The 17,528-nt window shown below is 41.1% G+C and overlaps 1 protein-coding gene and 1 long non-coding RNA gene across 2 annotated transcripts; one reads left to right on the top strand and one right to left on the bottom strand.

The window, feature by feature from the left end:
• Positions 1-6,889: 6,889 nt before the first annotated feature.
• On the bottom strand, positions 6,890-14,312 carry LOC121697686 (protein FAM180A). The gene is made up of 3 exons (XM_042079334.1): positions 14,181-14,312; positions 10,538-10,635; positions 6,890-7,575 (listed from the first exon to the last, which is right to left on the bottom strand). The coding sequence occupies exons 1-3, from the start codon at positions 14,281-14,283 to the stop codon at positions 7,246-7,248; spliced, it is 531 nt and encodes a 176-aa protein (XP_041935268.1). The 5' UTR covers positions 14,284-14,312; the 3' UTR covers positions 6,890-7,245.
• Positions 13,008-16,767, top strand: LOC121697700. The gene is made up of 5 exons (XR_006026522.1): positions 13,008-13,145; positions 14,127-14,677; positions 14,983-15,441; positions 15,559-15,617; positions 16,208-16,767. It is a non-coding gene; the product is annotated as an uncharacterized LOC121697700 (long non-coding RNA).
• Positions 16,768-17,528: the final 761 nt, after the last annotated feature.

Below are 17,528 nucleotides of genomic sequence, written 5' to 3'. Positions count from 1 at the left end.
TCATGATTTATGCATTACTTCATTCCTTTATATCTTATGAATCATTAGGAATTGAGATGAGTTCATAGTCTCTCATTCATGACCTCATGCATAAACAACACATCAACTAAGACATTGGGTACGATGGGTACATCATTATGATTTATGATTTCTTAAGCCTGATCAACATAATTACATGAATTTAAGGTTAATTGCTCATGAGTTCATCATGCCTGTGGCCCCTCAACTAAAGTGTTGAATAATTACATGTGTTAAGAGAACTGCAAAGTTGTGTTCAAATCACAGTTATGACCACATTTTTGGCAGAAAATCATGCTTAATAAATCATAACTCATAATGACGTGCCCGCCGTACCATAGGTGATGTGCTGTTCATGTATAAGGTCACTAATGACAGACTATGAACTCATGTGAATTCCTGATGATTCATGAGATATTAAGCAATTAAATAATAATACAAAAATAATTAATTAATGCACGAATTCATGATAATTCATGTACCCTTACCGTAAAGTGTTACCAACTTTTCGAATAGTGGTCCCAGGCTATATTTACACATTATCATAAAATTATCGATTGTACCCTGTTTTCTGTAAATTAATTTGCTTAATTAATTACGTAGCAGGGGTATGTTTTGATTCGTCAAGCAAAACAAATATCAGTAAATATGTTAATAAACATAAATATACTTTATGTACACTACTTTGTGCTACATTACGGTTGTATTAAAATAGTGTAAGGATTACAAAATTGTACATGGTAACTCATTGCACCCTGTCTGGCAATAGTTTTTTCCACAGTCTTTCCCAGAATGCCTCCTGTTGGGCCAGGTCTTGAGGCCACTCTATGTAAGTCCTGGTTTTGACGAGTCGGGCCAGCCTGTGGTGGGCAGAGAGCAGGTTTGAAGGGATCTTCTCCAGAAACACCAGGATCAGCACATCCCTGCGCTCCACCTGCAGCCGGTAGGTGCCCAGCCGCATCTCCAGGGAGCACCAGTTGCTCCGCAGGTAGTGACGGCTGACCAGGCATAATTTGCATAATTAGCATAATAAGATAATTAAAGCGTGAATAGAGTAACATTTTCAAATTATAGCTATCACCATGAAACTTTCTCAGTTGATTACTTATGATGAGAAACAAATGCATTGCATGTTTTTTCTATTTTAATGTTTGAATATGCAAATGAGGCCCTAAATAGCCTAGACTTATCTTTAGCGTCCCATCTTCCAAAAATCGGTGAAGTTTTATTTATTAATCTCTAAAGTAATGAGTCAAAATCACAAACAACTTCAGGCGGCGCTCTTGTCCACCATCTAGCCTGGCCCAGCTAGATGGTGTTCTCCCCCCGGTGCTCGTGGTTCAGTCCAACAACATGCGCAAAAAAAAGAAAATTAGAAAATTGACGCATCATTTAAATTTTTAACTTCTGAACAGAAAATCGTAATTGTGCTCAATTGAAAATCAAAATAAGCATCAATAACCCATTTACTGTGCCGTCCTAAAGAATGGATAACAGATTTTTAAGCCTATTTTTTTATTTTTTCTTGTGAATTCTGCAAATAGAACACAGCACTGCAAAGTTTTGTTGGCCCTCTAATGTATTTGACTTTGACATCCCTGGTTTAGGAGGACCATTTTTGTATGTTGATCTCAAGGGGCCATGTCAACCCATTCCATAACCACTCATTTCATGTATAGCGCCACCTAGTTAAACACAAAAAAGTAAAAATGAGGTGTTGTAATTGCAGGTATATGTGACCTAACATAGTCAAAACTGCACGAAATTGGAAGCGTAGGATCATTATGACACCCTCTGTATGCACGCCAAGTTTCGTGGAATTCCGTTCATGGGGGGCCACACAATAAATTAATTTATGTTACTATACACCAACTGGCCTGTAGGTGGCCGGAGACAGTTTTCTGTGAATATCTCGAGAACCGTAGGGCCTAGGAGGTCCACCTTTTTTTATGTATGTTGGTCTTAAGGGGCCATGTCAACCCATCCCATTACCACTTATTTCAGGTATAGCTCCACCTAGTTAAAAATTAAAAGCAAAAAATTAGGTGTTTTCATCACAATATCTCTGGCTGACATGGTCAAAACTGCACGAAATTAAAAGTGTAGGATCATTATGACACCCTCTGAATGCATGCCAAGTGTTGTGTACTTTCGTTCATGGGGGGCCATACAATAAAATAATTTATATGTACATTTAGTGAGTACGGTGCCAACAAGGATTCCCGGGACACTGAAAGACTGGGATACACAAAACTTGGTGGGCATGTAACCCATATGGATAGCATGGATTTCGTTTTGATCTGTAGCCCCCCCGCTGGATTGGACCCCCCGAAAGGAGGGTAGGGCAGACACAGTTCTCTGTGAATATCTTGAGAACTGTAGGGCCTAGGATGACCAATTTTTTCCGTATGTTTGCCTCCAGGGGTTAACCCATTTCATGTGCACACATGTGCACAAACAGATACACACGCACACACATACATTCACAGTAATCATACGTATGACACATACTCACACAATAGACATATGTACGCATGCATGCACAGGCACATACGCAGGCACACACACACACACACACACAAACACACATAACATAAACATGTACATGCACACAGTTCAAGAATTTCTCAGAATTATGAACAGGCAAGATGGAGGTGGGGTTGTATAAAATGAATTTTACATGTGAAATCTATGAACTAATCATGTTTTGGTACTTGTTGTCTAGCAGATACCAGTGAGAATTGAGTGTGGATAATGCAATTTAGTGAGACAGTTAGAATCATATAGGCCTTTCAGCGTGATTTATTTTTGTGGAAAAAATGTGCTGGACTGGGCGGCGGTCATATTTTGTACCGCTCTGCGGTACATCTAGTTTTATCATGTCTCAATTAAATTTGATCCAAAATGCCCCCCTCCCCCTCTTCCACTTTTGGTGTTACCCTGACTTCTGGCTGAAGTGTAGCTGCAGCACCATAAGTAGATGCAACATATTGGGTACTGAAATATTCACAAGAATTCATAGAAATTGAATCTTCATGTTGTATTATCCAATATTAGTTGTACAGATGTATAGTTTATCTTATGCACACTCATTGAACCAACAAAGTAAATGCAAAAAAAGAGACTTTTTTGTAATTATTCCATATTTTGTGTAGTCAGTCTATATCAGAACACCTGACATACAGTCTAAATAGTCAACAAGAAACCTCAAAGTGTTACCTTTCATTTGAGACCAGTATTATGCTTCTACACAAAGGGGTTCATGTGCAGTAAGCATTTGAGTGTCAGTATGCATTTTGGATAACAAAAAGTCCTATGGGGAGTTTCCATAGGCATTTTACAAAACGCATGAGCATACCTTGGCAAATAATGGTCTAAAGCACTCATATTTTCATTCTATATTGATCTACTTTTGCACACAGCCTCACAAGACCTGGTGCTAGGGCTCAGTTGTGTTTCTAAGGGATACCAAGTGACCCAGAGGGCTGAAATGTGGTCAGTTCAGAGATGCTTGTAATCTGGCAGAAAGAAAAAAATATATTCTAGCCTCTGTAACTCTGTGTGAGTACATCGCACAGTTATTTTGACTGTTTCGTGAGAAAACTACAGGTTCTCAGCTTTCTAAAGAGGTCCAACATTTGATGATAGGCCCCATAAGAGGTGGGAACAATGCCCTTGTAAATAGGCACAGTGCAATTTCAGGCAAAAACTTGAAATTTGTATTGAGATCTATGTGGATAATTATATTTTGCACATTGTCAATGCTAAGAAATAGCATGCTTTTTGACGTGCTAGCTAGCTCCGCGGATCTCTATTGTAGGCCATTTTCATTGCTAGTGCAAAACTCCACCAATTAACGTACAGTAGGCCTAATTCTGCTCTCAAATTAAAGTGTGAACTTGTATCAATTGTAAATAGAGCCTAGGTCATTTTTACTAAGCAGTATTCCTTTAAGTCTGTGTGTCACAGCAGTGTGAAGCAGGAGTCTATCTTAACATTAAATCCATGTACACCTTAGTGTGCAGTCTGTACACTAAACTGATTTGGAAATTAGATGGTGGTAGTGTAGTTGTTAAGGAGCTTAGTGTGCAGTAGCCTGAAATTTGTGGGTTTGATTCACGGCTTCCACTGTTGTGCCCTTGAGGACTAAACCCCTAGTTTCTCCGGGAACGATGTAATCCCTTGTTGACATAGGCTATGTAGGTGACCATGATTTCTTCAACATTCTAATGTTGTTCCAACAGCTCTTTAACCAATCACTGCCATGAGATCAACAACCAACGGGATATTATTTTGTTTGCTGGGTTGCTACTGCCAAATACTGTAGCCTGATGAGCCAGACCCACATCAAGATGTAGGGTCTGGGAACTCACCATTGGCAGCAGGGATGGATTACTGCACGAGCCTACTGGGCCCAGGCCCAGGGGCCCAAGGGGTCAGGGGGCCCTGAAGCCCAAGCCATTGCATGGAATCATTGCCTCAATATCAACAAATCAGGATGTAGGCTATGAATCTGATTGAATTTAGTATTGGCCATCCCCAAAATGCACCAGAATACAGGAAATCACATCAAACAAATAAAAAAAATTCTGGGGGAGGACCACCCCCTCCCACATATGCAACAATTAGTGGGGGGCCCTTAATACATCTGGGCCCAGGGGTACGTAGTACGTCTAGATTTCTACCAAACATTTTTGGTTCACCTGGCAGGCTAACTTGAGCTTTCACTTCCTTTTGTTGCAAGCCTCCTGAACTGTCATCTCCAACGTGAGGTTGTATGTAGTTACTTGGCTGTGTTAAGACAAGTTTAGCTGTATTACCTGGTCCAATATTGCTAACAGTTAAGTGGATTTTGGGATAAATACAGGCCAGATAGTGCTTTGCATTACCCTTTTATTTGAAGAATACTGTATTTTCTTTCTTTCATATCTTGTAAATAGTCAACTAAGAATCTACCAGAAATAAACCCTCTTTCGTATTTGTTGTGCTGTGTGTATTTCACCCAGCCACACAGCCTATGCATTGATAAACAAAATATGAAACAGCCCCTGAAAATAATCACATTAGGATATTGTCAAAAGTGAAAGCTGAAAATTGAGTGATACATTTCCACAGTGAATAATGTTTTTTTTTAAGCATAATAGACCAATAGGCTATTTGAAAAGCAGGCTAATTCTGCATAATATAAAGCCACTTTAAATAATGATAAACTGAAAATGGCTTACAAGAGCAAGTGTTCTTGCTGCTGCATCTTGGTGTTCCATTGATCACTGCACTGAACAATGGGAGCGGAGGGAGTTATTGCTTTCATCTGTGTTGCTTTCGCCCTGCTGTCCTGATGATATCAATGCATCATAACTTCATAGTGGCCAATTAAATTGTTTTTGCAAACGCTTCTGTGTGAATATTGATTTAAATAGAAAGTTGAACAGGCCAAGAAACAAAGAATAGATCAAATGAAACACTTTTACCATCATATTATACGAGGCTGGTAAAAAAAAACAGTATTAGTGAAATATTCAAGTTTTGACTTAGCATAATAAATATCTGATATGATGTAGAGCATGCATTAGCAGTGCCCACAGTTATGGTGCAATTTTACCAGTTCAATGATCAATGACTTATATTTTGAAATATTTTTAAAACATAGTGTAGCTCACAGAAATACACTGTTAACCAGGCGTGTTGTGACAGAGAACCAAAGCCAGCAATTAACCGTGGCTCTGAATTGAATGTGGGCCCCTTTGAACAGCTGAGTACATTAGTCCACAGAAACAACAGTGAGAAACCCATTGATCTCTCGTTCTAATATGATTTCATGCAGGAGATTAGTGACGTGTCCAGAAACCTCATATGGGGAATTGCAAGGCTACAGTATGTAAAACACAATGACCAGACAACTCAACCGAAGGCACAGGTGATGAGGGGAGGAGAAGAAAGCAAACCAGTGATGGCTGAGAATCTCTTATGTCAACTGCAGTAAAAATGGCAACGGTTTCATTTGTCCCTGTACACTGCAGATAAATAGGCTGTCAATTCAGCTGGTTAAGGCCAATACCCACTGGCACTGTCTGACGCCAAAGTTTAGAACTCCATTACTTTTAACAGAGCAAAGCCCATTGGCGCCTACTGACACGCGTCAACACCAAAGTTAGAAAATTGGGTTATACTTTACTTGAAGGTATCTACATAAGAGTGACATGACACTGTTATGAACATGTCATAAACTTTTATGATATAACACTTCTGTCACTTGCTTCTGTCAAGTGTCATTCGGATTTTGTCATAACAAGTTAGGGTTAGGGTTAAGGTTAGGATTAGGGTTATGGTTAGGATTATGGTTAGAGGTTATGGTTAGGGGTCATGTGTCATGTGTTCATGACAGTGTCACGTCACTCTTATGTCGATACTGTCAAGTAAAGTGTTGCCCATTATTTATCTCCAGCTGTTCCTTCATTCACTTCACACTTCTTTTTCTGTCCATGACATGCAAACAATTTTTTGCCAGTCACTACATTAAGTGTACGCCTCTGCACTTTGTTCTGTACTTGGATGGACTCCATTTATAGATGTGTAAACACGGGGTAGGATTAGCAGGCCATGCTCAGACTTTTTGTGTGGGACCACTAGGGTTATGGGATAAACACAGTATGCTCAGCTTTAAATGATGAGTGGAGTTTGGTAGGAAAATAGTAGCCTAAGTAAAGCTAAATTACCACTAGAGGTCAGCAACACCATGCAGACTATCTCAGATGACCAATCATTGGCACAATATACTGTAACAATTGAATATTTAATAAACCTTAAAAGTGCTTATACATTCATTGATATGCATTATGGTTTCTTATGACAATAATAAACAGTAATGCCATTTAACAATAAAGCAATTTAATACACATTAAAACTATTATGATACAGCACAAACCAGTTTTGCAGTATTTGCAGTTACAGATACAGTTAAGGTACCATCTTTTGTGTGTAAAATGCCATGGTCAGTCACAGCTACACTGGTTTTAAGCCATCTTAGGTAAAGTATTTACAGTTGACAAAAAATATTTGGTGCACTTGGAGCACCTGTGCTTGTTTAACTTGCCGCAATTCTGCTGTCACAGGCTCAGAGGGCATTCCAAAAGCTCAGCCCAGCTGTTGAGTGCTAGAGATGGACAGGACTCCACTGGCATGTTGTTCTGCCCGAGGCATGCTGACCATACAGCTCCAGAGACCTCCTCACCTGAGTGAGAGGTCTTGTCTGACCGCTTGCTCCAGGTCCAGCAGGGCCTCGGCCCACATGTCTCTCTGGTAGCCTGCTGGCGTGTGCGTGAGCTTCTGCACTGCGTAGACCATGGTCAGCACGGTGCGTTCGAAATCCTCCCGACGGAGAGGGCCGCTGCGATGCTTCAGCTCAGCGATCAGGCGCCGGATCTCTGACAGCTTCCTGGGAAGCACGTCCTTGCAGATGACCTCAAGCGTCTGGACTCGACGCAGAGAGGCCAGCTCCTTATCCACCTCACTGAAGAAACCCTCCTCCTCCTCCAGGTGAAGACCAGATATCAGGATCTAAAGAGGAGTGTCAAAGGTCAACACAGAGTAATGATTTCATATTTTTTCTGAATTGATATAAAGCACCATGTAAGTAAAATAGATTTGAACCCCAACGACCCAAGTGAAGGTATCTAGAAAGTGTAAATACTGTAGCAGTATCTCTCTTAGCAAGTGTAATTAATAATAAAAACGATAATATAAGAGTTTTTTTTTTTTCATTTTTCCAATTACTCAGTGACCAGATAGCTGATCTAAGAAGACATGAGTTAGTACGTTTGATCATTCCTCTGACATATTCGAGGATAGGTCTATTGTGTATGAAACACTTCATAATCAAACGATGTAATGGTCATATTTTGTAAACATCACTTACAAAAACGTTATTACTTTGAAAACATATATCAATTCATAATGACATGTAGGCTGCTCAATTTTATATAATTGTTTTATACGTCAGTCCAGTTTTTCTACTTGGGCATGTCCTTCTTTGCTCACCTAAACTTCTTAATTTTGATGTTTAAAAGCTTGTCATTGGATGTGTGTCTTCTTTTTTTGGAAGGCAGGATGTTTTGCTGCTTCCTCTTGTGCACTTTAGCTCAAAACAGATGATTGACTGGCAAGAATGAAAGAGGTCTGGAGACCATCGTCTGTTGTTCTACTTTGTCTGTTTGATCACCCCACAACTCGGTGTTCTCCCATCCATCACAAGAAACACAACAGACGTTGAAATCACAAAGTGTCATCATCGTAAGCCACAAAGCATTCTTGTGGTTACGGAGCTGCTAGGGATTTAGTGAATTCCTTTAGAAACCAAAGGAGACACAGAGAGAGATGGTGAAGTCGGTTGATGAATGTTTGAGAAAAGAAAATGTTTCACGAAGTGAAACTGCAACCCTGAAGTCCTGTTCCTAGCACTTTGCATCTCCAAGCACTTTGCATCTGTATTCTATACAGTTTTGGTTAGCAACAGAGGCGCATGGCTAGTCACCATGTCAACAGCCTCCAACCAGTTTAAACACCTAGAGGGTTGAACATTTTAAATGCTTGAAATTCTGAATGTTTTGACATTGCTGTGTAATTATTCTCCTAAATTAGGGTTTCTTAATGGGGCCGGTACCGCCCCCCAGGGGGCGTTTTGACAGTGTTGGAGGGCATTGTGAACAAGATAGCAGAGAGGGGCGCTCAGGTACAAATGGGGGGCGTTAATCAAAGTTATACATCACAACTTTTAAGCTTATGACAGAAACAGACGCATCGGGCACGCATTTTCACATCAAAATCTGCCATGAGTTGTTATTGTGGAAAATCGATTAGTCTTCATGCAGGAGTGAGAAAGAGAGAAAGTGAGAAACATAGTGAGAGAAAATGACAGGCAAATCATAGTGATGGGCCTCTCTTTGTGCTATTTTTGCAGATCTACCTATCAGTTGTTTGTTAGGGCGGGCTTTATAGTCTCTCTTTCATTACACAAAATAGGGCCTACGCATAGCCTGCCAAAGCAATATAATTGATGAACGATTCAGGGCTCCAAAAATGAAAATGTAGGCTCATAATCATACAGCACATGCTAAAGTGGATCTCTGCCTATAAGTAAGTAAGTAAGTATATACTCTTTTGATCCCGTGAGGGAAATTTGGTCTCTGCATTTATCCCAATCCGTGAATTAGTGAAACACACTCAGCACACACTAATCCCGGCGCAGTGAGCTGCCTGCAACAACAGCGGCGCTCGGGGAGCAGTGAGGGGTTAGGTGCCTTGCTCAAGGGCACTTCAGCCGTGCCTACTGGTCGGGGTTTGAACCGGCAACCCTCCGGTTACAAGTCCGAAGCGCAAACCAATAGGCCACGGCTGCCCCTACAGGCCACGGTTGCATGCTCGCTATAGGCTACTCTACTTCTGCCCTCACAGGTAAATGAAAGCTTGATGCTTGATGAGCGTTGTCACTCGCATATTCACATTCCCCAGCTGGCTTTTTTGAATTCTTTTGTGAAAATGACACATAGGCCTGTGCTCTGGATACATTTGTGAATTTACCTCGGTATAACAGCCTAGCCTACTGATGCCTTGGAAAGTTATTGCTTGTTTACCAGTTATTTCAGTTGACATTATATTTTCCATGACGTGTCGCTGTTTTTCCGTATTAATATTTTCCCGTAAAATATCCCGTATTTTAATACTCTCATAACATTATTCCTAATTTCCTACCACCGGACCTGCTACTCCCTTGATTAAAACAAACACATTAAAAGGCAACATACTGTAGCCTCCTGATATGTTGCCTAATCTTATTCAAAATATCAACAGAAAACAGAAAGGCCTTTCCTACACCAGAATACATCACTCATATATAATACAGTTACATACAGCTCATAAGCTTCCAACATTCTGACAATCATAGAGATTCGAGGGGCAAGACAATCATGATGTGGTCAGGGGGCGTTTGTTCAAAAAAGGTTAAGAACCACTGTCCTAAATGAATGTAGAGGGAAGAGGGGAAAGGATAAGAAAGCTTCAACAGCCATGTGCAGTGCTGCTTTGGAAAGACCTCAGGTACTGAGACTACACTCTTAAAACGAATGTGTTGTCCCTATCTGGACACGGATGTGTTAAAACAACACAAGTTATGTTGTTTTCAACACATATTGTGTAACAGATAAAAAAAAGGAAACAACACAAACTGTGTTGTCCATATCTGGAAACAGATACAGTATGTTAAAAACAATGCAAGTTGTGTTGTTTTCAACACATTCGTTTTAAGAGTGTACACAAGAGTGGTGTACTCACAGGTCAATTTGAATCAGTTAATAAGAAAGAATGAAGCACAACAAATATGTGTATTTGAGTATTGATGGTAACTCTGCATATCCTTATATATGCCATATATGACAAAAGGTTACATATTTTCATCTTTTATTTCTATGAAAAAGTGTTAAAAATGTGTTATTCTAGTTGTGTTTACAACAGAAACTTTGCTCACCTCGTACAGCAAGTTGATGTCCTTTACAGACTTCTGGAAGGTGGGGTTGATGAAAGCTGGCGTCCCTCTCTTCACTCTGTATGCAGATGGGTAGAGGGCTGAGAAGTAGGGAGGGAGAGGAGAAATGCAGGTGAAAAAAAAACACATAATGCACAAGGGGTCTGAAAAAAGTCTAATTCATCACCTACCTCAGACTCTAACTCTAAATTATAGCCTGCCACGGGGCACCAGGAATATGGATGATTCATACGGCTGGCTCGCCGGATGACCCCGTGTGCAACACCGGTGAAATCACCTCTAATTGGTAAAGGAGTCCGCATTGCACCACGCAGGCCCCAGGTTTTGGTGGCTCGCCTGTGTGCAGAATAGGCAACTGCTGCCACCATCGTCTCTGCATTAGCAGATCACGACATGAAATTGTGCTGTTTTTGGCTGGTTCGGAAACAGTAACAGGATGTAGCTATACAGAAGGACACCCTATAGACAACACCTACAGAAGAGAACCCTTCCAGAGGTTATGGCCACACTTTCAATGGTTTCCAGGGTGGGTGTGAGTTGTGATGGAGGCAGATGGGGGGTTAGGGGGCAAAATTTCAAAGTGTCCAGACATATGCACCACAGGTTGGCCATCTGTGATGAGTTGTCGGCCCCTAGTCATATCCTGAGCATGTGACTGGTGAAGCATGTGAAAGCCCTAGTCTTTTACATAGAGTGCTAAACAGAAAAACACATATGCCGCGCCTGGGAACTGCAATAGTGAGGTATGAGATGATTTAAACTCCCTCGACTGAACCTCTGAACCTTTATAGTACATATGCCAATGCAGGTGGAGCAAACATTGAGAATGTGAGACAAGTTTGGTGACAGATCACTGGAATTTCATCACAAACATGTGGCTTGTTGTCAATCATGGCTTTCACAAGACCAGTTGTTCACTGTGTGGCAAATTATTCAAGAGCTCCATGGTGTCTTCTGTGTGTTCCACTAAATCATCTCAGACCTCTGAATCACAAAGACACAAACACACTTACACAAACACAAAAATCAACTCACAAGTTCACTCAACCCCAAATAACCGGACATGCCAAAAATGCTCGCTTGAGGAAGGGACAAACAAACACTTTATCATTCGGACAGGGTCTGGACCAGGGTCTGCCAGCACAGTTCAGTTAAGGAACACAGCGTAACTCAAAATGGCTCCAACTAAACGCCATGGAGAAGAGGAGGGATGTTATGAAATGAAATACTCCCTAAAATGGCAAACAACTATGAAGAACTACTGTTCTACCATCTGGTCGTACCCTTGTTAACTGCTTTTTTTTGCTAACATCAACAGACAAATTAGCTTTTACACAGATTATAATCTCACCTCACTGACCTGGTCAATGCACTGAATTTATAAGTAAGTAAAAAAGTAAGTAAACATGTATCTCTATAGTGCATTTTCTTGCACAAAATGACACTGAAAGTGTAAGTACTGTATAACATAGGCCTGAGTTAAATCCCCCAGATTTTCAATCCATTATGAAACAGTCTGACGAAAACAACATTCCTCACAATTAATGATTCAAATATGTTTGTTCTGAAAACATATAGTTCCTCATTGGCTAGATATGTTGCTTTTGATCTTGATGCCGATTCAGTGTGGCAAACACCATAGATGGCCAATTTGACTTGTGTCTTGTCATCATAGACCCTTTTACTCAACTACTCTTGTTCATCCTAAAGTGACATATCGCAGGACTTTACGTTCATAATATACCAATAGAGTGCCAATTTCTATCTCAAATTCATTTTGATGGTACATGGTGATGTAAATAAGAAATCAATAGGCCTACGCCTGGCATTCAGAAACCAGCAGAAAAATATATAAACTTTTAAAGCATACCACCAAAATATATTACAGTACTGGTGATATGCCAAACACAATGCCAGTTGTACTTCTGGAGGCAGTTGTCGGACTGGTCTTGCTGTTAGGTTTACTAGTTTTAGACATGTCAAATCTCTATGTGTAATCTCTGCAGGGTGATAGTATGTACATAACAGTTAGACTATGTAGTTTGTACACTGGACAGAGTAAATGCATAAATCTGCACATAAAACATATGTATATATTTTCTCTACTTTTTTATCTACTTTCTCTGTAAGTCATGCAGACTATTAGTCACTGAAATGTTAAATATCTCATTCTTAAACATAACCTAGCCTACAACACACCATCTGTGCAGAGAGCATCTGCATACGTGGTCTAGGGAAACACCTAAAATAGACCCAAATCGCGAAATAGGCAACAAATCCGATCACATTCCTAAGAGACCGCAAGCAGTTTTCTCGGGGCCCATGAGTTCATGTATCCAAAACAACTTAACGATGCTCATTTGCAGCCTCGCACATGCCAGATTGCACGGGCAGGTGTTTGATGTTAGGGTGTTTTGGCGCTCATTCGGGCCGCTCACTCCGAGAGTGACGGCTGAGGCTTAATTAACAGACGACATGCCCATCCATCACATTTTTACAGGCGTCACACTCAAAACAGGCAGCAGCACCCTCCATTCAACGGAGCATACTACACCAACTGGTATGCGTCAAAAGTATGCTTATCACTGAGGTAAGTATACGACTGTTTGGGAGGTCCTCTGGAGGAAACTTGTCTGAGATTTTGGCCAGAATAACTTTACATATCTTAAAGCTAATTACAGCACTTGGCTAAGGCCCACTAACTCTTATGTGTTTAGATGGGCATTTTTTTACTTTTAAGAAATATCATTACTTGGCAACTCCCTACATATCGAGAGCCCTTCCGTGTCCTTCCTAAAGAAGGTCCTTGCCTTTAAATGGAAAAAAAATGTATTATTCTGGATTAAGCAGGATGAAATGAGTATCCATTTGCTAAAGGAATGGCTCTTGATGTTTTTGGCCCAAACAGGACTTACGTCCCCAGGGATGAATCGTTCCCTGAGTTACTGCGAGCTATTAGGCATGTGGTATTTAGCATTTCGATCCACTTGAGAATGTTTTTTTCCTATGTAAATCTCAGTGTTTGTCAGAATGTTAATATTTACACCACAACGACACAGTTTTAACTTCTGCTAAAGTCATGACGGTCAAACCACTTTACACAAGTTCACTTGGAAGCCTGTGAAGGCTGTTATGAGTAGACTGACTGCTTTCCAAGGCATTAGAATGGCATATCATCTGTGAGCTACAGTTATTATAACCAATAACAGATAGAAGCACCCTTTAAAACTTCCAAAGGCTAACAGGGACATGATTGTGCCTAATTAGTTAAAACAGCAGTTCACGGGAAACTCTTTTTCATAAATTGTTTAGAATTATGACTCAGATCTATGTGCTTCCAACAAGTCTGCCGAGAATTGTTTTTACAGGAGATGTTGAGGATTCCTGGATGGTGTGTCTTCTTACTAATCTGTAGCTGTCCCCGCTGAACACACCCAAACAGTGTACAAATCAAATCAACCAATACTGTTTAGCTAATGTACCATAGATATATCACAACAAGCATTCTGAATAATTTTCATAATCATTAAGAATAGCTTTGATAATAACTTCATGTTTTTTCACACACCAGGGTTGTGGTCAGGTGTGGATTCTAGGACAGCATTATCAACAACAGGTGTCTTACCTTTGCTCCAGTGCGAAGCAGTGGTCAAGTAGAGATTGCAGTAAAAGACAGAGATGACCAGAAGCCTGACAGGTAGCACCCTGCCCAGCCTGGTCCCCTCCATTCCTCTCTCTCTCCTTGCCTTACTGAGCTCTGGGTTCTGGTTCAGCTTTACAAAGCACTTATGAGGGCCAAAGGTGCTGAACAGCAGCGGCGTGTCAAGCCCTCCAGGAAGACTACAGACAACTTACAGACTCCACCAACTCAGCAATCTTCTGGCCTTTCTCATTCTGTTTCTCTCTCTTCCTCCCTCTCTCTCTCTCTCTCTCTGATACAAACATGCTCACACACACACACACACGCCTCCTCATGCGTGTGTGTGGAGTTGTGTCTCTGGCTGGTGTCTCGGCTTTCATCTGGAAGTCATTAGGACCCAGGGAGCCGCTCCTCCCGTCCTGGCAGCCCACAGCCGCATCAGCTGCCTCAGAGCCCCTGGCCAGCACTTCAGAAAAAAACAGGTTCTTGAACATGATCACATCTCATTTTAGACATTTGGTCCATGTTTTTATTTATTTATTATTCTTTTTTTTTATTATTATTTGAGGGGGGGGCGGGGGGGGGGGGGGGGGGAGGGGTTGGGACTCTTGGCATGATTACTTGTGTGGTATTATTAGAGTCAATGGGATTGTTGGTAGGCCTATGTCATTTTTTGCCGTATTTGCCACCAGTGTTCTGTTATGGACAAAATATTCCATTGACGTACTGAATTGAAAAAGTCTTAAACATGCTATGCTTCATTGCTTATGTATTTTCCTCTCCTTAGATTCATGATGGCCTTTCTCTCTGAACGTATACCAGCATTCAGCGCTTTCAGCTCTCTGCCAGGGAATATACTGTCTGCTGTGCTGCTGCCATGTTGTGAAGGAATTCTCTCAGCGCTTTGCTTGGCTTGGCATGCACACATAGGCAGCAGACGCGAGCAACTGGAAGAAAATGGAAATAGATTTGGAGTCACATGAGCCTATTCATCAAGCTTTTGTGTTTTCAGAGAGCTTTTAGATCTCCTCGTCTGTCAGCCTTTTCTCCTGAAAGGCGAACGGTCCCAAGATTTTCAGTCCTACAGCCAAGACTACCATTTTTAAATCATTGCCCTCCCTCCAGTCAAAGGCAAAGGAATAATACAAATCTCGTGAGTACACTGGACGTGGAGCAGATGGCTGGATCAACGTGTGTCCAGCTGCATGAGTAATGATACATACCTCTGTCACTAATACCTCATCAGGTAAATTCAGATGTAAGCCATTTCAAGTAACGGCATATAAGAGTTTACCAAACTTTTACAGACTCCCTAATCCATTCTATTTATTTTGCTAATTGATTTCTGTACTCCCATATATAGGACCACAAATCCATTTGAAACCATGGGTGCCTTGACAGGTCTACTTTGAAACATACAAAGTGAGTTAAGAGCTTTGTGAGAATATATTTATGACATCTTTCAACATTAATCTTTCACCCCTAATACGTTATTGTGTGAGCAATGCAATGAATAGAAGGGAACAGATGGAGCACAGTGTTGGGGTATGGGTGTGCAGAAGAGACACTCCCACCAAATTCCTCAGCGTTTATCTCCTAGCGAGCAGCATTTCAATAGAAAACAGTCTCACCCCAAAATCCTGGCCATTTCCTCCGCAATCATCCGGTCTGCATGGATCCTGACCAACTTTAAGCCAATGACTGTGTTGAAATGTTGACACAAGCAGTTTGAATTATTAAAGCTGTAACTCTTGGAATGATTAAGGCTGACAGGCTGCACAGACGGGAACTCTATTGGTTTCTTACTGGGCTACCATATACCAGATCTGCATTTCCAAGGTCTGCAATGATGATGTCAAATGCTTAGCATAACTGAAATGATCGTTGTACATTGTTGACTAGATCCAAGAAGGGCCTGTAGAGGAGTGAGTCTATACTCACCAAAAGAGGGCAGTGTAAGTACATCTGTGTCTAGTTCTCTCACTGCATGTTCATTGACATACTGTCTGCAGGTAGCAACCCCAGTGGCAGTGGAGGGAAAATGGACCTGAAAGTTGATGATACATACCTGGTTTTTATTACAAAATAACCTCGAGAGCCTCAGTTGGCTTCAGTTCCTATCCAGATGGTACCCCTTGAAGACCCTTTTACTCTAATTGCATATGATGCTTGGATGTAGATGGAGTGTAAAATTGCTGGTATTGATACTCTGAATGAGAGCTATCAAAAGAATTGTTAATGACATAGGCCTCCTATCTAAGTCTATTGATCGTAAGATGAATTGAAGCAGGGAGGCCTCATTATTTGGATAATGTTTGATGTGGTACAGATACCATAAACCACACAGAAATAAGGGCAGAATGAAGCAAGAGAGGCTCATGTTTTCATTATTCATGTGGGTCTGATATTTTATAATTGCGGTGTTAACTCACCCCTGCGTGCCCCTGTCTGCTTGGTGTTCTAAGAGAGATTAAAGCAAATGAGAAAGAGAAAAAAGACTTTGTATTATCTCCTGCTCAGCTCTTATTTCTGAATTATTTGTATCTAGGGAGTGTCATTGTTATGACTTGAAGTTTATAAAGATTAAAGCTTTGAGTTACAAGCTGGAGTTACAACTCCAGTCCAAGTCCTGGTTCCTCAAGTTTCACAAGGTTATGTTAATAAGCATCCAGACCACTAATGTCTAGCTGTGATCTGTTATTAGCAGTGTATGTGTGTTCAGCACAACACATTTATGCCCTCTAATCGGAGAGACAACTTGGACTCTGTAGTGGACTTCCAATTGACATCTCTGACAGCGAATGGAAACCACCCACCGAGTTGGAGGAATGGCACAAGCTGAGCGTATCAGACACGCTCTGCAGTTTAGCGAAAACTCTCTGCTTTCTTTTGTCACGAATTTCCGTTCCATGGTTATACGGTGCATACTTCACGCGACCCCGAATGGGAAGGAGGGAACAAATGTCTGCTGGCTCTCTCTCCTCTTGTTATTTCTGGACAGTGGGAACTTCGGCTTTGTCAGCCAAAAGCTTTATGTTGCTAAGGCTTCAGGCCATTGCAAGCCCAAAAAGGCAAAATGACTAACTATTCAGGGAAAAGAACATTAGAGAAAATTAGTCTTAACAGGTAGTAACAGGTAGTGATTGCTCAAGGGCACTTCAGCTGTGCCTACTGGTCCGAACCGGCAACCCTCCGGTTACAAGTCCGAAGCGCTAACCGGTAGGCCACGGCTGTCCCACATTAGCTTTTTAATGCTTGGTCTGATGGTGTTGCGGTGTTAATATATTGGCTAAGGATTGGGGCTGGCATGCAGTAGCCAGGAAGGTTGTGGGT

This window comes from Alosa sapidissima, chromosome 22 (assembly GCF_018492685.1).
Source record: "Alosa sapidissima isolate fAloSap1 chromosome 22, fAloSap1.pri, whole genome shotgun sequence".
Lineage (NCBI taxonomy): Eukaryota > Metazoa > Chordata > Actinopteri > Clupeiformes > Clupeidae > Alosa > Alosa sapidissima.
Note: the sequence above shows the minus strand (reverse complement) of the source record. Positions and strands in the feature narration are given on the sequence as shown.

Bases quoted from the DNA above. Each gene is read 5' to 3' on its own strand.
- LOC121697686 (XM_042079334.1), bottom strand. From the start codon at position 14,283: ATGGAGGGGACCAGGCTGGGCAGGGTGCTACCTGTCAGGCTTCTGGTC. The intron at 10,636-14,180 runs GTAAGACACCTG...CCTACTTCTCAG, and splicing joins TGCTTCGCACTGGAGCAAAG to CCCTCTACCCATCTGCATAC. The intron at 7,576-10,537 runs GTGAGCAAAGTT...ACTCCTCTTTAG, and splicing joins ACATCAACTTGCTGTACGAG to ATCCTGATATCTGGTCTTCA.